Here is a 26,403-nt window from a genome sequence, read left to right as displayed (position 1 = left end):
TCAATTCGTGAAAAAAAAGTTCAGAATTGGGCTGAACATGTAAACGCAACCAGAATCAAGTTGTCACACTTCCGGATTGCTCAACCATATGGGATGGCGTTACCCAAACCCAATCTGAAATCTTCGCCACAGGCACTAGCCCTGTTATAAGCTATACGTTTCTATTCTAAAAGACTGTTATAGAAATTCAACAAAATCCCCTTTTATATCCAGCCTAACCACGTGAGGTATTTTGACTTCTCCTTCACATGCAGTTATTCAGCATATTCATGATCTTAGGAGAATGCCTCAGTACTAGGTGCTTAAAGGGGATTCAATAATGTGATCTAGGAGATTAATCAATAAGATATGCAAATGTCATTATGCAAATATGACACGAGTGGGCAGTTTGACAGCGTAAATCATTTCCTAAGCATATTGTAACAGGGAGGGAGAGAATTTTTGTCTTTGGAAATCAACATCATCATAAGCCCAGACCTGTAAATCTTCTGTGTGATAAAAGCACTGAGTGACGTCATCTTCCTCTGGCTGTTAGCTATTTCAGGGTCTTCAGAGAAAACAATCAGTGTGACTGGCTGGCTGGGATTCAAGCAGACTATCACAACAACACACACAAACAAAGCAAGAAGACTAGAGAAATCAACATTTTAATCAGTTGTCATTTTGATTCAACACACGTATTACAAAAAGGGTATGCTGCAGTTTTCCTAAAGCTTGAAAACCAATATTTAAGTAAATCTATTTGAATATTTCTGAATACAAATATTTTGTTAAATAATTTTGAGGAATAATAAAAGTCAATAATAAAATGTAATTAGATAAACTACACATTCATGAATATGTACATCTATAAACATAGTGTAACTGACCCTTTTAGTGAGTATACTGTGATACATTTTGAAGTTTACAACATTACCAGAGAAACACAAGTGTCAAGTCAAATACACACATACAACTAAAATGAAGTAATTAGACAATCCCTTTGACAGTAAAATAATAAATACAGAGTACAATGTGCCTCGCAGAATATCTGCCACAATGGCACACATGTACATGAGAATCTTCCCAATTCACAACTGCAAGAGGAAGCTTTCCTGAATCCTTAACTTTGTCCCGCTTCAAAGCGTGATGCAACCGAGGCTTTTCTCTCCGAAGAGGTAGATCTGCTCTTGGTATATCTGAACTGTTACCCAGGTCCTGTTATTAACTCTTAAAACCTGTGGTGTCTGGCAGCGCTCTGTCGGAGGCCCCCCTGCCATGCATTAGGCCTGAAACAGTCACTCAAATGGGATGAGATGTTCCATCATGGTGGCAGGCTCCCATATAACTCTTGATAATGAAAAGCTCAGCCGCCTCCACCTGAACACTTCATCAGACAACCCCTGCTGCGAGTCCGCAGGGGCAATTGTCTCCATAAAAAAATATATATGTTTCTGGAATTCATATCAGGTCTTGGGTTTAAGATGACTTCTCAGCTCCCCCTCCTGCCTTCCACCCCCTCCTTCAGTCCTCTCTGCTACAGCTGTATGCCTGCAGGCTTCTGTCTGTTTGTGTTGTTCTCTCCTCATCTGTCCTCCTCTCGGGGTAGATGAGGACTGGGTTCTGTCTCGGAGCTATTACTTAGATCTTGGTCTCACTGTGGTCTGGTCTGAATGAGTCTCTGATAGCCAGAAGGTTGGAGGCCAGTAGGTGTCCACTCACTCTGTTGTGCCATTCCTTGGATCGCCCCCTGGACATCACACACAGTAACAGGAAGGTAGTACACACGAAGCATCACCAGGGTTCAGATGAGACAGTCAGATAGACACAAAGGCCGCATTTCAGGCAGACTACATTGCAGTTGCCTGCCAGACATAACCATATTATATAGCAATCTGATGCGTGACTGCAAAGTAAATGACTTGACGAGGAACCATTGGTTGCTGTATCCCACTGGGCACACAGTGGTTGAATCAACTTTGTTTCCATGTCATTTCAATGAAATTACGTCAAACCAATGTGGAATAGATGTTGAATTGACATCTGTGCCCAGTGGGATATAGCATGACTGCAATATAGTCTGCCTGGAACGCAACCAAACCTTGGTGTAAGAGACACACTGACAAAGTACATTTCACTTTCAATTTCCTCGATATCAGTGTCATTGGCTTTCACTATTACACTCAGCAGACCAAAGAACAGTGAGTTGATTATCGACGATAAGCCAACAAGTACTCAAAACCTAAAGCCACTAGCTCTGCAAATAAACCCAATATGTTAGGCCTGCAAAGCTCTCTTCTATGAGTATTTAAAGAGAGTAGAATGAGGCAGAGATGTTATCTCCGTTACCGCTCAGTTCTGATGTAATGAAGTGAGAAAACCCTGCAGAGATAATCATCATAATCGTGTGAATCTGTCTTGTTGGCAAACCGTCTAGTTCAAATCTCTCTGTGCTGCCTAGTGTGATGAGTGTGTGGTTGAGGCCCTGATTCTGAACAGAATTAAGCACTCGTAAATGGAACGGAATTCCCTTTTATGCACTTTTCTCTCTATGCGTATTCCGACCTTGAACTAAAGTGTGCTATTCACCTGCACTTTGTTTTGGATGGAGATTGAATAAATGAAGGTGTGGCGGAGGAGTGTCTAAGATACACCGTATTCTGATCTCCACTTTATTCCCTAATAATTACACCAATTTTACGCGAGAGGAAACCATGAATACAAGCATTTTGCTACACCCGCAATAACATCTGCTAAACACGTGTATGTGACAAATATGATTTTATTTGAATAAGGTCTAGCGAACCTACCGGTTCCAAGTGGATAAAGTTTCGACTTTTTTCTGATTGAAATAACACCATTCTCCATGCACTATAATTTACAACTAAATAAGAGCTATTGGTAAGAGCTCCAGTAGGTACATTTGTAATCCATTTGGATAAGGGCATTGTAAATATAAATGACTCTTGTTTTATATGTATCTTAGAATCGCTGGAGACAAATGTGAAACCAGTCATATGGCAGCAAACTGAAGCATGCTGTGCCATTATGCAGAATTGTAATTATATGGCCTTCTATCTTGCAGGGATGAGAACTCTCGAATGTCTTAATTATAGGCTCCCTCGACTTTCTCTGTTTCCTATTTCTATCAAGATTTGCCACAATCAGTATCTACTGTCAGTAGGTCTAAAAACAACACATTCAACTGGCAATTTAATGTTAGTTCCCTTCAGTTAGTAGGCCTATAGCCTAAATTATCATTCCATTTAATTACATTGTTTCATTTACCTTCATTTGCTTCCTCTGTAAACGCTATCACGGCCGTGTGGTTGTTGCTGAGGTTCATTAGTACCAGTAGATAATATAAAAAAATACATTAAGTCGTTATGGAGGGGAGCGCAGACCAAGCAGTAAGTTTGAACCTGACGCATGGCGCAATACTTGGCTGTGTCATTACACAGTTCCATGGTTAATGCAGGCAATGGATGAGGGTATAACCCACAGTACTATTGTACACTATTCTCCCTATTATAATTCTATGGACACTAGTCTACCAACATCACCATGTGTTAAAGAACTGAATGTGGAATTTTTTTATTCATCAGTGTATTTTTTCCGTAAAAGCCCCTCAAACCTGTTTTTTTGTATGATTCATACAGTTTTTCCTAATCCTAAAATGCAGTGTAGAGTAAAAATACTTTTAAGTACTACTTAGTTTTTTGGCGTATCTGTACTTTACTATTTATATTTTTGACAACTTTTACTCCACTACATTCCTAAAGATAATAATGTACTTTTTACTCCTTACATTTTCCCTGACACCCAAAAGTAGTTGATACATTTTGAATGCTTAGCAGTCTGCCTCTGGTCTGGCAGACTCACTAAACACAAACGCTTTGTTTGTAAATGATGCATGTCTGAGTGTGCCCCAGGCTATCCGTAAAAAGAAAAAAAAAGAAAATCGTGTCATCTGGTTTGCTTAATATAAGACATTTGAAATGCTTTATACTCTTACTTTTGATACTTAAGTACATTTAAAACCAAATACTTTTACTAAAGCAGTATTTTACTAGGCGACTTTCACTTGAGTCATTTTCTTTTAAGTTATCTTAACTTTAACTCAAGTATAGTAATTGGGTACTTTTTCCACCAATGCTAAAATGTGCCAAAAATAATCTACAAAATCGGAGTATTTTTTAAATCTGCCAGTTGGTGTTGAAATGAAGACTAATATGCACATACTGTATTTCATTGATCCCTATTTTCTACAACCGTTCTCTCAATGTATTCTAGTCTGTCAACAAAATTAGAATGAAATGTCCACCATTTTTAAAGGGATGGCTTAAGAGAAATGTACTAATAACCCTATTGAGTTAAAACTCCACAAGAAAATCTGTTGGCCACCAAGTGGGAGGGTTTTCAGTGGTTGAATAACATTTATTCAGCATGCACAAGGGAACCACACTTGCAAAGCCTGTTATGCAACTGAATAAGGTAAGTCTGAATACCAAATACTCAGAAGTGTATAGGAAACGCTTGCTTAGGAATGACGTAAATTTCTACATCGGAATCGTGCCCCAAGTGAGTAGTCAACTACCCCTACTGATGGTGGGCTATTGGAGCAGCACAATAGCGCCCAGTATAATGCAGGGGAGAACACTCTCTCCTGCTGTCCCTCTCTATGCCCCCCTCATTCCCTTTCACACTTTTCTATCTCCCTCTCATCCCCCTTCTCTCTCTCTGTGTGTGCTTCTAGACACCTGTTTTTCATTGCATGGCTTGTTTCATTAAATCGGCCGAAACAAATGGAAACAGCGGTACTCTACAGAACAACCCAGCAGAATCATGCAGGGAATAAATGAATCAGGTAAGAAGCAGCAAATCTATAAGGAAATGTGAAGAGGGCTAAATCATGTGTGCACCAGGGGTGCCTTTCTATTCATTCTTTTCCTTCTCTAGATGAGTGTGCCTCTTTTGAGAGGCAGTGATCGCACTTGAGATACTGGTGCAGTCAAAAGCAGAGAATATCTCATTACAGAAGGTAAAGAATAAGCGTGACTCTGGATATATATTTTTTAAAGGCTGTGCATTTTCTCTCCCCTCCCTCCCCTCTCATTCTCCCTCCCTCCCCCCCTCCCTCCCACGGTCTTGCCTACCTGGTATCTGTGCGACAGAGGTGTGTGAGTCGGGACCTCTTGGTCCCTAGGGGTTCTATCAAATAGAGACAAGAGAGGACCTGGGCTCGCACCCCCTCCATGGGGGCCTCAGGGTGCTCTGTAGATACAGCTGACACATAAACAGGTCCGGCCGACGGGTCTGACTGCCAGGTCCTGCATGAGAAAATTGTAGAAGATTCTTCTGGTTAATTTAAAAACAGACTTTCAGAATCAAGCTCCATGAGAAATAGACCCTCAGATATTCAGCCACCATTTGACTAGGTGTTTGAGTAAACAGTCAACATTCCTTTGACTTTGACACTAATGTAACATGATTAGTATAAACTAGCTCTTTCATTATTCACCGTGATGCCAACATGTAGCAATGGTACAGTACAGTAACAAGCAACATGTCAAAACAACTTTAGCCAGAGTGTTCAAGTCCAAGCTGAACTCTGTTTGTCCCTGACTCATCTGTCCCTTCTACTCAGCAGAGTCAGCAGCCTGCCTAAAGACCCATGCAGCATCGTGCAGCGCTGTGCAGAATTGGCCTGGCAACACCTGATTACCTGAGCAGGAGGTGCTCCAGTGGCGGTCGGGGTCCCAGGCCCTGCAGGAGGTAGCGATAGATCTCAGTGTCCTTTGTCAGGGTCTGGACTACTGCTGACTGTTTGAGGGTCTTCTCCCAAAGACCCTGCTCCCTCAGGACCCGCTGGAGGGCCTCTTTCTGGGGGGCATCCACCTCAACAGAGCCCTTCCACAACCGCAGCGGCCAGCCGTCATCCACCTGGTATGGAGAGGGCGGGGAAGGAGAGGAAGAGTGTTTGAGACCTATTGTGAGAATCTGATTTTGAACATATCTCAGCTCAAATTCTCAGTGTGCTTTCCTGCAGTCAAATGACCAAATAGTGGCCCTCTAGTGGCCTCATTGGTGGAATGTTATTCATATTTTTCATAATTCCATTTAAAAAAATTAAAAAATAATTCCATAATTACTAAACATTATGTTTTTAAAACACTGAAAATCTGGTGTTTTTATGTCAAACGGTTTTGTCTTATTTCAGTCTTCTGTGATGTATATAAAGTGTTATATTGGGATGCAAACTCAAAATTGAATACATTTCCAATCCATATCTGACATTGGACAGTTTTTTTTTGTTGTTGCCCATAACCATGTGTGTGAGGTGTATTATTTTGTTTCAAAGTAGATTTATTTAGGACTACCAAGAAACACTGCATAACCCTGATTTAGTCCACTGCAGTAAAAGGTTAATTGGTCTGACTAACTGGGCAATCAATGGTGTTTCGATGTTGACTCATACATAATAACCATTTTAATAGTCAGCAGTATTCTTTATAGGTGTTGTTGTTTTGGTGTGCTCTCAGAAAAAACATTTCACAACCATGTGACCAGGGGGGGGGGGGGGGGGGTCACTGTAACCAAGCAGTAACTTTTACAGTATATCACAAAAATGAGTACACCCCTCACATTTTTGTAAATATTTGAGTATATCTTTTCATTTTGACAACACTGAAGAGATGACACTTTGCTACAATGTAAAGTGGTGAGTGTACAGCTTGTATAACAGTGTGCATTTTCTGTCCCCTCAAAATAACTCAACAAACAGCCATGAATGTCTAAACTGCTGGCAACAAAAGTGAGTACACCCCTAAGTGTAAATGTCCAAATTGGGCCCAATTAGCCATTTTCCCTCCCTGGTGTCATGTGACTCGTTAGTGTTACAAGGTCTCAGGTGTGAATGGGGAGCAGGTGTGTTAAATTTGGTGTCATCACTCTCACACTCCTTCATACTGACTGGTCACTGGAAGTTCAACATGGCAGCTCATGGCAAAGAACTCTCTGAGGATCTGAAAAAAAGAATTGTTGCTCTACATAAAGATGGCCTGGACTATAAGAAGATTGCCAAGACCCTGAAACTGAACTGCAGCACAGTGGCCAAGACCATACAGCGGTTTAACTGCACAAGTTCCACTCAGAACAGGCCTCGCCATGGTCGACCAAAGAAGTTGAGTGCACGTGCTCAGTGTCATATCCAGAGGTTGTCTTTGGGGGAAATAGACGTATGAATGCTGCCAGCATTGCTGCAAAGGTTGAAGGGGTGGGGGGGTCAGCCTGTCAGTGCTCAGACCATACGGCGTACACTGCATCAAATTGGTCTGCATGGCTGTCGTCCCAGAAGGAAGCCTCTTCTAAAGATGATGCACAAGAAAGCCCGCAAACAGTTTGCTGAAGACAAGCAGACTAAGGACATGGATTACTGGAACCATGTCCTGTGGTCTGATGAGACCAAGATAAACGTATTTGGTTCAGATGGTGTCAAGCGTGTGTGGCGGCAACCAGGTGAGGAGTACAAAGACAAGTGTGTCTTGCCTACAGTCAAGCATGGTGGTGGGAGTGTCATGGTCTGGGGCTGCATGAGTGCTGCCGGCACTGGGGAGCTACAGTTCATTGAGGGAACCATGAATGCCAACATGTACTGTGACATACTGAAGCAGAGCATGATCCCCTCCCTTCAGAGACTGGGCCGCAGGGCAGTATTCCAACATGATAACGACCCCAAACACACCTCCAAGACGACCACTGCCTTGCTAAAGAAGCTGAGGGTTAAGGTGATGGACTGGCCAAGCATGTCTCCAGACCTAAACCCTATTGAGCATATGTGGGGCATCCTCAAATGGAAGGTGGAGGAGTGCAAGGTCTCTAACATCTACCAGCTCCGTGATGTCACCATGGAGGAGTGGAAGAGGACTCCAGTGGCAACCTGTGAAGCTCTGGTGAACTCCATGCCCAAGAGGGTTAAAGCAGTGCTGGAAAATGATGGCCACACAAAATATTGACACTTTGGGCCCAATTTGGACATTTTCACTTAGAGGTGTACTCACTTTTGTTACCAGCGGTTTAGACATTAATGGCTGTGTGTTGAGTTATTTTGAGGGGACAGCAAATGTACACTGTTATACAAGCTGTACACTCACCACTTTACATTGTAGCAAAGTGTCATTTCTTCAGTGTTGTCACATAAAAAGATATACTCATATTTACAAAAATGTGAGGGGTGTACTCACTTTTGTGATATAATGTATCTATTATATGTTATTTGACTATTTCATTCATTTGTTAGTTCCTTAATTCATCCATCCATTCATTTGTTTGTCATTCATTCATTAATTACATCAGATTCCATCGCACACCTTCTTAATGGCCAGGTCCACTTGGTCTGGTCCAGAGCACAACTCCCAGCCTTGGCTTTTCTCCCTGGCCTCTCTCAGCAGGTGCTGGGTGGTCTGGTCCAGTCTGGCCCTCTCATCCTGCTCCTCCTCCCCACCCTGAGAGGGCGAACTCCGACCCCCATCCGCCCAGAGAGCCTCCTCACTGGGGCTGCACACACTCTGGTCTGGCCAGAACTCTGGAAGCTGGAAAGAGAGAGGAAGAGTTAGCTAGACTTTTTCCACATAAGGTCACATATGACTTAATCTTGACACCCAGATCCAAATATTGCATGATAACGTCTGTCACAAGATATACTGTATGACTTCTTGACCAATCTATATGCTATTACATCAAGCGAAGATATGGTGACTAAGAGCCTGTTTTTGGCATTCATAAATTCTTGTTTTCTAATATTTTTTATTCTGTTTCATCAAGTAAATGCAATGCAATGAACTGACTGAACTGAATAACATAGATGAAGTGCCTCTTCATTTCATTTCCCCTGCAGATGGTTTATAGCAGGAACGTGCAACTGGTGGCCCGCGGGCTCCCCTTTTGTAGGTCCGTGGACCAATTTCACACAAAAATACATAAATTGTTTAAATAAATGTTTCATTTTTTAGGAACTTAGTCAAAGTCTCAATTTACTGTTGAGAGTTAGAATAATAGAATTTACAAGGTGCAATTTTGAAAACATGGTTGGCAGGGGTATATGGATATGGGACCCACAAGCCACTGTGGCCCCTCTGTTTTCCTGTGGCCCCCACCCCATCAAAGTTGCCATCCCTGGTTTTTTATTTACTTTACCTTTATTTAACTAGGCAAGTCAGTTAAGAAAAAAATCTTATTTTTAATGACGGCCTAGGAACAGTGGATTAACTGCCTGTTCAGGGGCAGAATGACAGATTTGTACCTTGTCAGCTCGGGGGTTTGAACTTGCAACCTTCCGGTTACTAGTCCAACACTCTAACCACTAGGCTACCCTGCCGCCCCAAGGCCACCCTGCCGTTTACGGTTGTGAACAATAGGGAAGTGCCTTCCTGCTTTTTCTAATGTACTGTACAGTAAATACTACTGCACAGTGAGAGTACACTCATGAGAGAGTGGTGTGTGCTGTGCTGAGTCTTGTAACACCCTCACACTGTGCACATGTGATGTTAATTAGTGTGGCTAGAACAGGCTATACTGTAACTGTACTGTAGTGTGTACCTGAAGGAGGCGTAGGGACTCTGTCACCATGTGGGCAAGGCCCTGTGTAGCGGCCAGGTTCTCACTCAGGTCCCTTTGGTCAGGCCTACCCAGGCTGTACTTCCTGTGGCTCGACCTAGGTCAGAGAAACAGGTAATGTCATTACATCAGAGTTAAAGATTTCGGGGGTACTGATTTGCCATTACTCTATACTCGCCTACAGTTTTTGGAGATCCTTGCAAGCAGACTGGTATTCAATGCTTATGTAAAAAGAAACGTCAGCATCGACTTCCAAACCAAGAAAAACATGTCGCAAAAGCAAAGCAGTTACATTTTTACTAACATCCCTGTATCCTTGAAGCACAATGTGCCACAACACTACAGTTCATGGGAGTAGAGTTTATTTGTTCGGGTCATTGTTCCTAGTGTGACATGTTTCAAGGCATAGCTCTGTTTCCAGTGATGGGAGATACAGAGTGTTTATTGTGTTGTGTTATGACTTCCATCTGTGCTCTACTCTGACAGCCTGTGGGGAAATGGTTGAGCCAACTGGCTCCCCTGGACAGGCTGGCATTATACGAGGAGGAGGAGGAAGAGAGGGGGAGGAGGAGAGGTATATTGTCTCTACATCAGACACAATCAGGCCTGTGCTATGTGACATCACTAGGTCCACGATGCCACTTTTCGATGTGAAGTGGAACTTCTTGTCATGCTGTCAGAATACAGGGTGTCAGCAGAGTGTGTGCAGCTGAGTGTGTGTGTGTCTGTGTGCGTGTGTGTGTGCGAGTGTCTATCTTCACAGCGCTTCACTTCAGAGCCAACAACTACAGATAACCAGTCTTGTGAAGTTAATGAGAGTGCCAGAGTCAAAAACAAAGTTCAAAGACTGATGTGTTTTAAAAAATGAGTCACTTGGGCCATCTCTTTCTCTCTCCCTCCCTCTTTCTCTCTTTCCCTCTTCCTGTCACTCTCCCTCTTTCCCTCCCTTTCTCCCACTCCCTCTCCTTCCCATTCTCTTGTAGTAACCAGCGGACTAGTATTACAGATATTACATCTCCTCTATCTGAGAAAGGCCAGATGGGAGATTCAGTAGGGTTACATAAGTTTCTCTCTCACGCTGTGATTAAACTCCCGAGTGGCACAGCGGTCTAAGGCACTTCATCTCAGTGCTAGAGGCATCACTACAGACCCTGGTTTGATCCTGGGCTGTGTCACAACCAGCTGTGATCAGGAGTCACATAGGGTGGCGCACAATTGGCCTAGCGTCATTAGGGGAGGGTTTGGCCAGGGTAGGCTGTCATTGTAAAATAAGAATTTGTTCTTAACTGACTTGTCTAGGTAAATAAAAAATATATAAATACAATTTAAAAAAATAAACCCAGCTGACAGCTATTCATTACCACACAGGGAAATAGGGTTTTGACTAGATTACTACAGTTGATGTAATCTCTAGGAATTTAAAAAACCCATGAATCTGACACAGCATAAGAAGGAAAAACTAAAACAACATGTCAAAAACAGACCATTTTAAATCTGCCGTTGTGGCGATGAACACAAAGCAAAGTGTACCAGAGTAATCTTTTGCAACAACGGAAGACATTTTACATGTACATTTTAGTCATTTAGCAGACACTCTTATCCAGAGCGACTTACAGTTAGTGCATTCATCTAAAGATAGCTAAGTGAGGCAACCACATGTCACAGTCGTAGTAAGTACATTTTTCCTCAATAAAGAAGTTATCGGCAAATCAGTGTTAGTAGGAAAAGACAAGAGCAAGTGTTTTTTTGAGGGGTTGGGGGGAAAGATTTAAGATACTCTTTCAAGAGGTAGGGTTTCAGACAATTTTCGGGAGATGGGCAAGGACTCTACTGTCCTAGCATCAGGGCGAAGCTGGTAAGAGGGACTTTAACAATGTGGGACCCAGACCACTTCTCGTCTAGAAGTTGCACCGTTCCAGGGTCACCTTACACTCCCCCAATCCTAACTTCAACAATAAGGGCCAAATCCACCAAACTGATCTTAGATCAGCATCTAGACCCTAGATTCCAGGGGCAACTTGACGACTTCCTCCTTCCCAGAAGGCGGTGCACCGTACCTGGCTGGATTGCCCTCTCTCTTCAGAGTGTTGAGGTGGAAGAGAGAGGGGGCAAGGCACACAGCGATGTTGGTGGGGGTCATCTGGTTCTCGTCCACGCAGCCCACCACATCTCGGAGGAAGAGGAGGAGTGTCTGCAGGGCCTCCCTGTGCTCATCTGGCAGGAGGAAGATGGCCGCCTGGGCCGCACAGAACTGCTGGTCTTTGGGGAAGTCTGTGGAGGATGAGGAAGGGGTGAGCGATGTTAGACTGGAGTGGTGGATTGATTAGGTTTGATTATACTGTAAAAATGTCTAAAATTGGTTTCACAATGCCTACTTAACCATCATTAACATTATGATTAGGTAGTACAGTCAGTCACGCAGATTCTGTCCACTTACATTGGTAGATATGCAGGAAGGACTCGCAGAGTTTGCTGGAGAACACAGGTTCTGGTAGATCTCTGAAATACTGTTTCACCATATCAGCCACATCGAATGCTGATTGGCCCTCGTAAGACGCACCCTCTGGGTCTGCCTCCACCATGTCACGCAGGTACTGGATACGAGACTTCACCCCCGACTTACGGAACAGACCCACCTGAGGGGATGAGAGAGTGAAGGTGAGTCTCACCTGAGGGGGGTGGGGGTGGGGGGGTATATCAGACCATTTTAGATATGAAAACATCAAACCAACTTTGAAATTGGGGTGAACTGTCCCTTTAAAGCCTGACCCTAACTATTTCTTGAATAATGTATGAGCAATACTACATCTACTGGTGGTACAGGAGGTTAAAGAGTCCAGTACCTGATCGAGACACTCTGTTCTCAGATAGAATAGAGCCTTGAGGATGCTAGGGGGTAGAGGTTCCCCTGTCTGCTGCATACTGTGGAGGAGGGATACACCAAACACCCTCCTGCCCTTCAGCTCTTGAGCCTTGGCCTTCCGCGGGGGCTTGGGGAACGTCCTGAGGGGAGATAAACAATACAATATGGTGGTCAAGGCTTGATGTTGAAGATAACCAGGTTAAAACTGAAACCTGCATGCTAAGTATAGACCATATTTTATCTTTATTTAACTAGGCAAGTCAGTTAAGAACAAATTCTTATTTTCAATGGCGGCCTAGGAACAAATCAAATCAAATTCGTACATTAGCTGATATCACAAAGTGCTGTACAGAAAACCAGCCTAAAACCCCAAAAAGCAAGCAATGCAGGTGTAGAAGCACATGGGACAGTGGGTTAACTGCCTGTTCAGGGGCAGAACGACAGGTTTGTACCTTGTCAGCTCGGGGATTTGAACTTGCAACCTTTCAGTTACTAGTCCATCACTCTAATGACTAGGCTACCCTGCCGCCCCATATATTGTTACCTACAGATTATAGAAAACTCTCCACTCAGAACCCAGTCCTACCTACCTACAGGTTATGGAAAACGTGCTATTTTAATATTTCTACAGTAGGTTTCCTCAGGGAGAAAGCCCCCCACTTCTATATCAAAGATAATAAAACAAAAACATTAGTAAATACTACAGTAATGTCCCCAAAAACACTACAGTAAGTACTACAGTTTACTACAGTCCGCAAAAATACCACAGAAAATACTACAGTATACTACAGTCCGCAAAAACATGGTAGTATATACTTTTTTTTACAACACCATTTATACTATGGTAAACTGTAAATACTACAGAAATCTACAGTAAATACTACAGTAAAGTCTGTAAAAAGACTACAGTGAATACTATAGTATTCCTACCATAGTATACACTATAATATTTTTTTCATTTGAGCACACATGCTCTTAGAAGAGGGCTTTGTGTAAAACTCAGATGGGACATTTCTTTTAAAGCCCAATTGGTTTATTTGCTGAATAGGATGTTTTTATAAGCCAGCAAGTGCCGGGGTAACGGCCTGTGTAGCTGAGGAGATAACATGAAGACCATTTAAAGCCTCCCCCTCATTATTCTTCCATAAATCAAGTTCAGGCACCTTGAGATATCAAGCTTCAGAGCCAATCAAATGTATGATTGCAGAAATGAACCTACTACTGGAATTAAATTCACACATTTTCATACAGCATGATTCTCGTTGATAGTGCTCTCTCCCATTACAAGCAGCATTTCCATTATAGTTTTCAGCTGTTCAATTAAAAGATATCTGCTGCGTCCACCTCATTTCATTACCGTAATGGTGTTCTGCTAGTGATTTAATGTGATTGTGTGTGTGTCATAGTGTTAGTAGGTGTGTTTTTCTCTGTGTGTCTTACTCTCACTCACTGTGTGTGTGTGTGTGTGTGTGTGTGTGTGTGTGTGTGTGTGTGTGTGTGTGTGTGTGTGTGTGTGTGTGTGTGTGTGTGTGTGTGTGTGTGTGTGTGTGTGTGTGTGTGTGTGTGTGTGTGTGTATTTAGAGAGAAAGCCAAGGGGAAAGGTGTTTGGCCACAGCAAATACAAGACACCACTTGTCTGGAATGAAGCTAGTTCCACAGCAGTGAGGGTGCAGAATACTGAAGCACAGGATCAATGGAAAAGCGAAGAGAGGCTGGAGTAGGTTATTTCTTTTGTAGTTAGCTCAATGATTGTTAAAACAAATAGCCCAATTACTCTGCTCTCAAAAAGTCAATTACCCTGTCCTCTTGCCTTAAGCAATCCCTTTTCCCCCAGTTGGCTACACAAACTAACAATGTCAAACACTTTATTAGTGGGGTAGCCAAGTTTTGGGGATCAGGTTTTGAAACATTGGTGAGGAAATAGCTACAAACAATGAAAAGTAATAACTCATTCTGACAGAACTGATTGGGATGTGCTGAGTTCTCATACATCATCCCATGTAATGCTATTTGGAGGTCACTGCCGTCAACCGTCGAGATGAAATGTCCCTAAAAATGAACTATAGTTTTGGCAAGTCGGTTAGGACATCTACTTTGTGCATGACACAAGTAATTTTTCCAACAATTGTTTACAGACAGATTATTTCACTTATAATTCACTGTATCACAATTCCAGTGGGTCAGAAGTTTACATACACTAAGTTGACTGTGCCTTTAAACAGCTTGGGAAATTCCAGAAAGTTATGTCATGGCTTTAGAAGCTTCTGATAGGCAAATTAACATAATTTGAGTCAATTGGAGGTGTACCTGTGGATGTATTTCAAGGCCTACCTTCAGACTCAGTGCCTCTTTGCTTGACATCATGGGAAAATCAAAATAAATCAGCCAAGACATCAGAAAAACAACTGTAGACCCCCACAAGCCTGGTTCATCCTTGGGAGCAATTTCCAAACGCCTGACGGTACCACGTTCATCTGTACAAACAATAGTATGTAAGTATAAACTTCATGGGACCACGCAGCCGCCATACCGCTCGGGAAGGAGACTCGTTCTGTCTCCCTAGACATGAACAAACTTTGGTGTGAAAAGTGCAAATCAATCTCAGAACAACAGCAAAGGACCTTGTGAAGATGCTGGAGGAAACAGGTACAAAAGTATCTATATCCACAGTAAAACGAGTCCTATATCGACATAACCTGAAAGGCCGCTCAGCAAGGAAGAAGCCACTGCTCCAAAACCACCATAAAAAAATCAGTCTACGGTTTGCAACTGCACATGGGGACAAAGATTGTACTTTTTGGAGAAATGTCCTCTGGTCTGAAGAAACAAAAATAAAACTATTTGACCATATTGACCATTGTTATGTTTGGAGGAAAAAGAGGGAGGCTTGCAAGCAGAAGAACACCATCCAAACCGTGAAGCACAGGGGTGGCAGCATCATGTTGTGAGGGTGCTTTGCTGCAGGCGGGACTGGTGCACATCACAAAATAGATGGCATCACGAGGACGGAAAATTATGTGGATATATTGAAGCAACATCTCAAGACATCAGTCAGGAAGTTAAAGCTTGGTCGCAAATGGGTCTTCCAAATGGACAATGACCCCAAGCATACTTCCAAAGTTGTGGCAAAATGGCTTAAAGACAACAAAGTCAAGGTATTGGAGTGGCCGTCACAAAGCCCTGACCTCAATCCTATAGAACATTTGTGGGCAGAACTGAAAAAGCGTGTGCAAGAAAGGAGGCCTACAAACCTGACTCAGTTACACAAGCTCTGTCAGGGAGGAATGGGCAAAAATTCACCCAACTTATTGTTTGAAGCTTGTGGAAGGCTACCCGACACGTTTGACCCAAGTTAAACAATTTAAAAGCAATGCTACCAAATACTAATTGAGTGTATGTAAACGTTTGACCCACTGGGAATGTGATGAAAGAAACTAAAGCTGAATAAATTATTCTCTCTACTATTATTCTGACATTCCACATTCTTGAAATAAAGTGGTGATCCTAACTGACCTAAGACAGGGCATATTTACTCGGATTAAATGTCAGGAATTGTGAAAAACTGAGTTTAAATGTATTTGGCTAAGATGTATGTAAACTTCCGACTTCAACTGCACATATCGAATATTACCCAGCTACATTCCTTATCCCAAAGGAAAGAAGAGGACCTGTCTATAATTTCCCCAGGAATCTAGCCTGAAGGTTATACTTTGTCATGCCGGCTTTTTCAGATGCTGATTTTTTGTGCATCTTTATTGGGGGGTTTATTGCTCTGACAGCATCCTGTGTTTTGTCTTGTGAGAGGCAAGGTTGCAACTTCACATAAATAGTGAGTTCTGCATCCAATCTTCCACCTCTTCTGCCCTTCCTCCCTCACTTCCCCTTCTCTTCCTCATTTGCCTCATCGCACTACCACTTTCCTTTGATTCTTCTGGTCCAACCCTTCCTTTTCTCTACCTCAACTCTACCTTCCCCATCCCATTTCTCCTCTCCCTCTCCCCCCTCTTCACTTCCCCTCCCATTCCTTACCAGTTCCAGCCCTGCTTGCTGGAGGGGGAGTACTTGTCCATGAGAGCGGTGAGTTTAAGTAGGGAGAGCTTCCGCAGCAGGTGGAGGTGAGAGACAGGCTGGGCCTCGACCCCTGGGCTGCTGGCAGTCACTGAGGGAAGGCTCTGCTCGCTTGACCAGTGGTGCTGGCTCCGTCTATAGAACAGACACAACAGAACAATGATTTGTTCACTGATAGAGTTCATGCATTTACAATATGATTTATCAAAACCTATTTGCATTTTTATTCTCAATGATACAATTACATAAGTAATGGATCTGTATGTACGAGTAATAAACTTCCAATATGCCTTCTTAATGAGCGCTCAGGCCAGCTGTCATTCTCCACAGCCTGTTCTCACCTGATATTGCGAAGTAGTGACTGAACCTCTGTGCCATCACCATCCACAGATTCTTTTTCTAGGCTCTCCCTGTCCTCATCTCCCTCCCCCTCCACGGCTCCCAGCCCCAGCGCCTCAGCCTCCTTGATCTCCAGGTGGATGTGGTTGGAGGAGGAGGAGGGGCAGGGAGAGGGGGTGGAGCCGCGGTTAGAGTCAGAGTCAGAGTCCTCTGACAGTTTGTCCGTCCAGGTGTTGACGAGTTGCTGCAGGCCGCTGATACGCTCCATCACACTGTCCAGCGCAGAGAACACGTCATTGTTTTCGCTGATCTCCTCCGTCTCCACCGCCCTGTGATGCTCCACCTCCTGGCCAATCACCTGGCCTGTCGGCACGTTGTCATAGATACTGGCCCGGTGGTCCAATGAGGCTGGGGGGCTGCAGCAGGGGGAATCCTGGTCCTTGGCCGCTGCGCTCCCCCTACTCCGTCGCCCACGGTACCCATGGAAGCTCCCAGTTCTCCAGTTGACGGAGGTATTGTCTATGGGCAACAGGACATTGTTGTGAGTGAGGGCAGTGGGGAACGTTCCTGGCTTGTGTCCCTGGGGGATCTGGAAGACCAGGCTCTCGTGGTTATTCCTCTCGTCCTTGTAGTCTTGGAGCTCTCGGACCGGGCCGCTGTGGAGACCTTCCTGGTGCTGTTCTTGGACCCCGCCGGTTCGTTTGCAGTTGCTGCGTACCCTGGTGATGGGGCTTGGGGTGCTGACAGTACTGCTGCTCTCTGATGTGCTGGGGCTGCTGCTGCCTGAGTGGGGGGAGGATGGTGAGGAGGAGGCCTGGCTGCCCGGCCGGTCCCTATCCCTGTCCTGCAGGGTGGAGATGTCCAGGCACTGCAGCTGTCTCAGCCTGTGCTCGACATCCAGACCCACCTGGATTACGGGGCCAGAGATGACCAGCCTGGTTCTGCTGTGGCCACTGTGGCTTGGGGAGCGGAGGGTGGTTGTGCTCCTCAGACGCAGCTTCTCCATCTTCCTCAGCAGACTGGGGCCCTTCTTCCTGGGGGGCTTGTCCGGGAAGCGCTCCTCAGCACTGCTGAAGCCGAGCATCTCACCCCCTGGGGAGGGGGGCCCGCTGAACGACGTGTCCAGGGACATGGTCTTGTTGGTGGAGGAGCATCGAGACGAGCTCCTGCTGGTCTCTTGGTCATCAGTGGCAGTCTTGCGGCCCTCACTCTCAGTGCTGCTGGTGCTGTGGAGGGAGCAGACCTCATGACGGTCGTTGGATTCACCCGGGGACATATCATGGCTGTCCGGTAAACACAGGAAGCCCATCCCCTCTAGTCGACGCCAGCGCCTTGTCTGCCTCTCGTAGGCCCATTTGGCACTGATGGCACAGGGCTCCTCATCCTCTGACTCCTCCAACTAAGAATTACAAGACAATAATCAAGGTACTGTATGAGTCATGTCTCAACAACAAAAAATCAGGGCCAACTATTTCTGGACATCGTGTAACTCTTCAGAGATATGTTTTATTTCTTTTATGTTTTTGAGTAGATCAGCTTTAATTTTGCAGATAGATTTTGGCCTCTATCAATGTAAATTGTCTGCAACATTTCCAATCCCCCCATGTATATTATTTTGTAAATATATAATATATATAGTATTTTAAATATAGATCTTTAAAATATATTTTCCTTCTTTATTATATCTTCCACAAAGATAACAAAATTCTGAGATAACGAGTCTCTGAGAACATTAAAATGTCCAATGCAGCCATTTTTATATCAATGTCAAATAATTTCTGGGTAACAATTAAGTACCTTAATGTGATTGTTTTCTATTAAAATGATCCAAAAATGTCAAGAATAGCTTCTTAGCAAATAATAATTTCACAAGCAAAAATTTTACGAGGACTGTCTGGGAGTGGTCTGAGTGGGGAGGAGAGGTTATTGGCAGAGAGGTTAGGAAATCTCTTATTGGTCTATTTACCGCATGGTGATGTCACTATGGAAGGCCAAAACTCCATCCCACCAAAACAGAATGAATTTGAATTTCTCTTTTTCATCTAGCTCTTAGAAAACTCATCTAGAATTCGTTTTCACAATTTCACAGTACTCTTCCAACCTCATAGTTATGGAAATGTATATCAAATATAGGAAAATCTAGTTTATGACTGCACTGGGACTTTAAGTAGAAAATTATTATGCAACATGATTAATTCGAGAGTTTTCACCCAAATTATCTTTCTCTGCACTTTCTCAAACAAAGACTATTGAAGTTTGAGGAGTTTTGGAGGTGGGTGGAGCTATCTACCCAACCATCAATATCAGTGGAAATCAATGTGTTAAATGCTAACTAGGAGCTTTTCCTCTGGTTACTGCGGTGTCTTTGACAGAGCTGCCATGTTGGTGTTCCATGGTGTTCACTTTCACTCACACGTCTCTTTGATCTGCCCAGCTCCAGCCTCAGCTCCACACATTTGTTTAAAGTGTTTAATCTCCTGTAAGCAGAGGAGAAGAATGGCGGTTAAACAAGCACAGCAGCATGGGACCCAATCGAAATCAAACGCACTCACACACTCTGTCTTTCTCTCTCTCTCTTTCCCCAGCCCAATGAAGTATTCCAGCACTACATACACTCCATCAGTAGAACAAGGAGCAATGGTGAGAAGGAGGGAGTGGATGTAAAGTCCAGCTACTCACCTGCAGAGTGAATCAAGTGCATCCTTATCCAGAAAACTGTGATCACTCTTCACCCAGTCTATATCAATGGGGAACCTGCAATCTGAGAGGCAAACAAGGCGTGATATGACACTGTTTGTTATGGATGAGCAAATATGTGGATGTGGTGTGCACTGTAATAGATTGTGTTTGATGGCTTGAGAGGATTACTATTTGATATTTACCTTTGTATAATTGCACGTACTGGGGAAAGCCGGCTGCTCTCAGCCAATCGCAAGCCTCCTTCGCTTCGATCTCTGCAAACAAAAAAAACAATATTCAAATTAAATGACAATTATTTTCTGGTTGGCCCATTTTAATATCAGGACAAATATTTGTGCATATTAAGCTAGCAATTTTACGCTTTAATTACACTCACAAAAATAATGCGGACAAAAATAGAAGCGTCTCTCTCCTTTTTCTCCTCTCATCTCTGAGAGGGTGTACTTTTACAGTGGATTTTTGGAAGAGGCCATCCTAATTGCTCCTAATTGGCTAACGTGGCGTGTGTGTGTCAGACACAGAAAAGGCAGACATCGTTTGTCAGAAGTGGCTTCAGTCCCTCTGGCCACACACAGCCTTTCATGTCCCCTCTGTTGAGGTTCCACCCATCTGCTAACTCCCACCATTGACATAGTACTGTCAGGGACAGATGGTGGAAAGAAGTGCAATCTTTCTTCAAACTCACTGGTACTTCATGAAATAAAATCCAGAGAGAACGTTAAAGAGAGAAAACGATAAAGAAACAACGAGAGAGTACTTGGAATTAGGTGTTTTTCTCCCAGGCTGTGGGGGTCAGGGGAAGACAGCTGGAGGTTGAGTTACCAAGAGGCGGCAGGTAGTATAGTGGTCAAGAGCGTTGGGCCAGTAACCGAAAGGTTGATTGTTCAAATCCCAAAGCTGACTAAGTGAAACATCTGGCGATGTGCCCTTGAGCAAGGCACTTGAGCCTACTTGTTCTTGTAAGTTGCTCTGCATAATAGTGTCTGACATAATTACAAGAAAAAAGCAGATGGCTGAGATATGTAAACAGGGGAAAAACAAGCTGTGAATATCACAAGACTCCTTTGATCCAGGGGAGATAAACTCTGCTAGATGGGAACGGGGTTCATCAAATCAACAGCCAGGTTTGATCACTTAGTGTTAGAGGAGGATGATTTCTGTTCCTGTCCAATATTGACTGGCTTTCATCAGGCTGTCCACTCAAGAGAAAGCTTCAAACTGTAACTAGTTCCTGTAACCTCGTTCAATCAACCTAACAGGGTAGTTATAAACATCACAGGAATTAAATCATCAACATGTATAGATCACATCTTTACTAATGCTGCATAAATGTGTTTGAAAGCAGTCTCCAAATCCCTAGGATGTAGTGATAACAATATAGTAGCCATATATAGGAAAACTAAAGTTCCTTAAGCTGGGCCTAATATAGTGTATAAAAGGTCATCCAATAAGTTTGGTAGTGATTCCTATGTTGTTGATGTAGAGAATATTTGTTGGTTCGTTGTGTGTAATGACAAGCAACCAGATGCTGCACTTGACATATTTACAAAATGTCTTATCCAAGTTAATAATAAGCATGCACCCATTAAGAAAATGACTGTAAAAACAGTGAAATCCCTGTGGATTGATAAGGAATGGAAAAATTGTATGGTTGAGAGGGATGAGGCAAAATAAATGGAAAATAGGTCTGGCTGTACAACTGATTGCCAAACGTACTGCAAATTGAGCAATCATGTGACTAAACTGAATAAAAAGAAGTAGAAACTACACTATGAAACAAAGATAAATGACAAAGAATGATAGTAAACAGCTTTGGAGCACCTTAAATTACATTTTGGGCAAACTCTGCTCCATCATTCATTGAATCAATCACTTTAAGGATTTTTTCATTGGCAAGATTTGCAAATTTAGGCATGAAATGCCAGCAACAAACATTGACACTACACATCCAAGTGTATCTGACCAAATTATGAAAGACAAGGGTTGTAATTTAGAATTCTGTGAAGTAAGTGTGGAAGGTGAAAAAAATGAAAGTTGTCTATCATCAATGACAAGCCACCAGGGTCTGACAACTTGGATGGAAAATTACAGAAGATAATAGTGGACAATATTGCCACTCCTATTTCCCAGATCTTCAATTTAAGCCTACTAGAAAGTGTGTGCCCTCAGGCCTGGAGGGAAGCAAAAGGTTTTCCCTTACCTAAGAATAGTATAGCCTTTTTTACAGGTTCAAAAAGCCGGCCAATCAGCCTGCTACCAACCCTTAGTAAACTTCTGGGAAAAATTGTGTTTGACCAGATTTCCCCTTTATTTAACCAGATACAATGCTATTTTACAGTAAACAAATTGACAACAGACTTTCAGTATGCTTTTAGGGAAGGACATTCAACAAGCACAGCACTTACACGAATGACTGATAGAAATGTATTAAAATATTGTCCGGGGCGCTTTGTTAGACTTCAGTGAGGCTTTTGACATTATCGATCATAGTATGTTGCTGGAAAAACATATGTGTTATGGCTTTACACCCCCTGCTATATTGTGGATAAAGAGTTACCTGTCTAACAGAACTCAGAGGGTGTTCTTTAATGGAAGCCTCTCCAACAAAATTCCCCAGGGCAGCTGTCTAGGCCCCTTACTTTTTTCAATCTTTACTAACGACATTCCACTGGCTTTAAGTAAAGCCAGGAATATTTAAACTCAGCACAAAAAAAGAAAAGTCCTCTCACTGTCAACTGTGTTTATTTTCAGTAAACTTAACACAAGTAAATATTTGTATGAACATAACAAAATTCAACAACTGAGACATCAACTGAACAAGTTCCACAGACATGTGACTAACAGAACTGGAATAATGTGTCCCTGAACAAAGGGGGGTCAAAATCAAAAGTAACAGTCAGTATGTGGTGTGGCCACCAGCTGCCTTAAGTACTGCAGTGCATCTCCTCCTCATGGACTGCACCATATTTGTCAGTTCTTGCTGTGAGATGTTACCCCACTCTTCCATCAAGGCACCTGCAAGTTCCTGGACATTTATGGGGGGAATGGCCATAGCCCTCACATTCCGATCCAACAGGTCCCAGACGTGCTCAATGGGATTGAGATCCGGGCTCTTAGCTGGCCATGGCAGAACACTGACATTCCTGTCTTGCAGAAAATCATGCACACAACGAGCAGTATGGCTTGTGGCACTGTCATGCTGCAGAGTACAGGCCTCGGTGTAACGCTCATTCCTTCGACGATAAACGCGAATCGGACCATCATCCCACTTTTTTGCCAGTCCTGTCTGGTCCAGCAAAGGTGGGTTTGTGCCCATAGGCAACGTTATTGCCGATGATGTCTGGTGAGGACCTGCCTTACAACAGGCCTACAAGCCCTCAGTTCAGCCTCTCTCAGCCTATTGTGGACAGTCTGAGCACTGATGGAGGGATTGAGGGTTCCTGGTGTAACTCAGGCAGTTGTTGTTGCCATCCTGTACCTGCCTTACAACAGGCCTACAAGCCCTCAGTTCAGCCTCTCTCAGCCTATTGTGGACAGTCTGAGCACTGATGGAGGGATTGAGGGTTCCTGGTGTAACTCAGGCAGTTGTTGTTGCCATCCTGTACCTGGTGTGATGTTCAGGTGTGATGTTCGGATGTACAGATCCTGTGCAGGTGTTGTTACATGTGGTCTGCCACTGCGAGGACAATCAGCTGTCTGTCCTGTCTCCCTGTGGTGCTGTCTTAGGCGTCTCACAGTACAGACATTGCAATTTATTGCCCTGGCCACATCTGTAGTCCTCATGCCTCCTTGCCGCATGCCTAAGGCACATTCATGCAGATGAGCAGGTACCCTGGGCATCTTTCTTTTTCAGTTTTTCAGAGTCAGTAGAAAGGCTTCTTTAGTGTCCTAGTTTTCATAACTGTGACCTTAATTGCCTACCGTCTGTAAGCTGTTAGTTTCTTAGGTGCATGTTCATTAATTGTTTAGGTTAATTGAACAAGCATGGGAAACAGTGTTTAAACCCTTTACAGTGAAGATCTGTGAAGGATTTTTACTAATTCGTTTTGAAAGACAGGGTCCTGAAAAAGGGACATTTCTTTTTTTGCTGAGTTTATGTATGCGGATGACTCAACAATATACACGTCAGCCACCACAGCAACTGAATTGACTGCAACACTTCACAAATAACTGCAGTTAGTTTCAGAATTAGTGGCAAGGAATAAGTTAATCCTAAATATTTAAAAAACGAAAAGCATTGTATTTGGGACAAATCATTCACTAAACCCTAAACCTCAACTAAATCTTGTAATGAATAATGTGTAAATTGAGCAAGTTGAGGAGACTGAATTGCTTGGAGTAACCCTGGATTGTGTAAACTGTCGTGGTCAAAACATATTGATACAACAGTAGCTAGGATGGGGAGAAGTCTGTCCATAATAAAGATCTGCTCTGCATTCTTAACAGCACTATCAACAAGGCATGTCCTACAGGCCCTAGTTTTGTCACACCTGGACTACTGTTCAGATGTGTGGTCAGGGTCCACAAAGAGGGAATTTTTGGAAAATTGGAATTGGCTCAGAACAGGGCAGCATGGCTGGCCCTTGGATGTACACAGAGAGCTAACATTAATAATATGCATGTCAATCTCTCCTGGCTCAAAGTGGAGGAGAGATTCACTTCATCGCTACTTGTATTCGTAAGAAGTTGTATGTTGAATGCACCAAGCTGTCTATTTGAACTGCTGGCACACAGCTCGGACACCCATGCATACCCCACAAGACAAGCCCCCAAAGGTATCTTCACAGTCCCCAAGTCCAGAACAGACTATGGGAGGTACACAGTACTACATAGAGCCATGACTACATGGAATTCTATTCCACATCAAGTAACTCATGCAAGCACTAACATTTAATTAAAAAAACAGACAGGTGCAGACACATGCATACATACACACGATAACATATGCACTATACACACATGTACACATGGATTTTGTGTTGTAGATACAGTGTCTTGCGAAAGTATTCATCCCCCCTTGACATTTTTCCTATTTTGTTGCTTTACAACCTGGAATTAAAATAGATTTTTGAGGGGGTTGTATCATTGGATTTACACAACATGCCTACCACTTTGAAGATGCAAAATATTTGTAATTGTGAAACAAACAAGAAATAAGACAAAAAAATGGAAAACATGAGCGTGCATAACTATTCACCCCCCATAGTCAATACTTTGTAGAGCCACCTTTTGCAGCAATTACAGCTGCAAGTCTCTTGGGGTGTGTCTCTATAAGCTTGGCACATCTAGCCACTGGGATTTTTGGCCATTCTTCAAGGCAAAACTGCTCCAGCTCCTTCAAGTTGGATGGGTTCTGCTGGTGTACAGCAATCTTTAAGTCATACCACAGATTCTCAATTGGATTGAGGCCTGGGCTTTGACAAGGCCATTCCAAGACATTTAAATGTTTCCCCTTAATCCACTCGAGTGTTGCTTTAGCAGTATGCTTAGGGTCATTGTCCTGCTGGAAGGTGAACCTCTGTCCCAGTCTCAAATCTCTGGAAGACTGAAACAGGTTTCCCTCAAGAATTTCCCTGTATTTAGCATCATCCATCATTCCTTCAATTCTGACCAGTTTCCCAGTCCCTGCCAATGAAAAATATCCTCACAGCATGATGCTGCCACCACCATGCTTCACTGTGGGGATGGTGTTCTCAGGGTAATGAAAGGTGTTGGGTTTGTGCCAGACATATCATTTTCCTTGATGGCCAAAAATCTCAATTTTAGTCTCATCTGACCAGAGCACCTTCTTCCTTATGTTTGGGGAGTCTCCCACATGCATTTTGGTGAATAACAAACACGTTTGCTTATTTTTATTTATTTAAGCAATGGCTTTTTTCCTGGCCACTCTTCCGTAAAGCCCAGCTCTGTGGAGTATACGGCTTATAGTGGTCCTATGGACAGATACACCAATCTCCTCTGTGGAGCTTTGCAGCTCCGTCAGGGTTATCTTTCATCTCTTTGCTGCCTCTCTGATTAATGCCCTCCTTGCCTGGTCTGTGAGTTTTGGTGGGCAGCCCTCTCTTGGCAGCTTTGTTGTGGTGCCATATTCTTTCCATTTTTAATAATGGATTTAATGGTGCTCTGTGGGATGTTCAATGTTTCAGATATTTTTTTATAACCTAACCCTGATCTGTACTTCTCCACAACTTTGTCCCTGACCTGTTTGGAGAGCTCCTTGGTCTTCATGGTGCCGCTTGCTTGGTGGTGCCCCTTGCTTAGTGGTGTTGCAGACTCTGGGGCCTTTCAGAACAGGTGTATATATACTGAGATCATGTGACAGATCATGTGACACTTAGATTGCACACAGGTGTACTTTATTTAACTAATTCTGTGACTTCTGAAGGTAATTGGTTGCACCAGATCTTATTTAGGGGCATCATAGCAAAGGGGTGTGTCACACCCTGACCTTAGATATCCTTTTTATGTCTCTGTTTTGGTTTGGTCTGGGCGTGAGTTGGGGTGGGCATTCTATGTTTTGTGTCCTATGTTTTCTATTTCTTTGTGTTTGGCCGGGTATGGTTCTCAATCAGGGACAGCTGTCTATCGTTGTCTCTGATTGGGAACCATACTTAGGTAACCTTTTCCCACCTGTGTGTGTGGGAGGTTGTCTCTGTTTAGAGCACTTTGCTTGTGAGCTTCACGGTTTGTTTTTGTAGTGTTTATTGTTTTGTTTGGCGTCATTTTGCTTAAAATAAAGAAAATGTACGCTCACAATGCTGCACCGTGGTCCTCATCCTTCAACAGCCGTGAGAGGGTGAATACATATGCATGCACAACTTTTCAGTGTTTTTTTTTTT

The 26,403-nt window shown here is 43.3% G+C and overlaps 1 protein-coding gene across 2 annotated transcripts in view; it reads right to left on the bottom strand.

The window, feature by feature from the left end:
* Positions 1–626: 626 nt before the first annotated feature.
* LOC109892768 (rho GTPase-activating protein 7) overlaps positions 627–26,403 on the bottom strand; it is a 107,176-nt gene continuing 81,399 nt past the window's right edge. For both annotated transcript variants that reach the window (XM_020485535.2, XM_020485537.2), the window contains exons 2-14: positions 19,747–19,818; positions 19,544–19,625; positions 19,278–19,341; positions 16,867–18,263; positions 16,487–16,660; positions 12,438–12,597; positions 12,032–12,230; positions 11,652–11,865; positions 9,577–9,691; positions 8,349–8,570; positions 5,705–5,922; positions 5,136–5,309; positions 627–1,729 (exon numbers count right to left, since the gene is read on the bottom strand). In XM_020485535.2, coding sequence (XP_020341124.1) covers positions 1,621–1,729; positions 5,136–5,309; positions 5,705–5,922; positions 8,349–8,570; positions 9,577–9,691; positions 11,652–11,865; positions 12,032–12,230; positions 12,438–12,597; positions 16,487–16,660; positions 16,867–18,263; positions 19,278–19,341; positions 19,544–19,625; positions 19,747–19,818 — 3,200 coding nt within the window. In that variant the 3' untranslated portion in view covers positions 627–1,620. The remainder of the gene's footprint in view (positions 1,730–5,135; positions 5,310–5,704; positions 5,923–8,348; positions 8,571–9,576; positions 9,692–11,651; positions 11,866–12,031; positions 12,231–12,437; positions 12,598–16,486; positions 16,661–16,866; positions 18,264–19,277; positions 19,342–19,543; positions 19,626–19,746; positions 19,819–26,403) is intronic.

Source organism: Oncorhynchus kisutch, linkage group LG6 (genome assembly GCF_002021735.2).
Source record: "Oncorhynchus kisutch isolate 150728-3 linkage group LG6, Okis_V2, whole genome shotgun sequence".
Classification (NCBI taxonomy): domain Eukaryota; kingdom Metazoa; phylum Chordata; class Actinopteri; order Salmoniformes; family Salmonidae; genus Oncorhynchus; species Oncorhynchus kisutch.
This window is presented reverse-complemented; position numbering and strand designations above follow the sequence as displayed.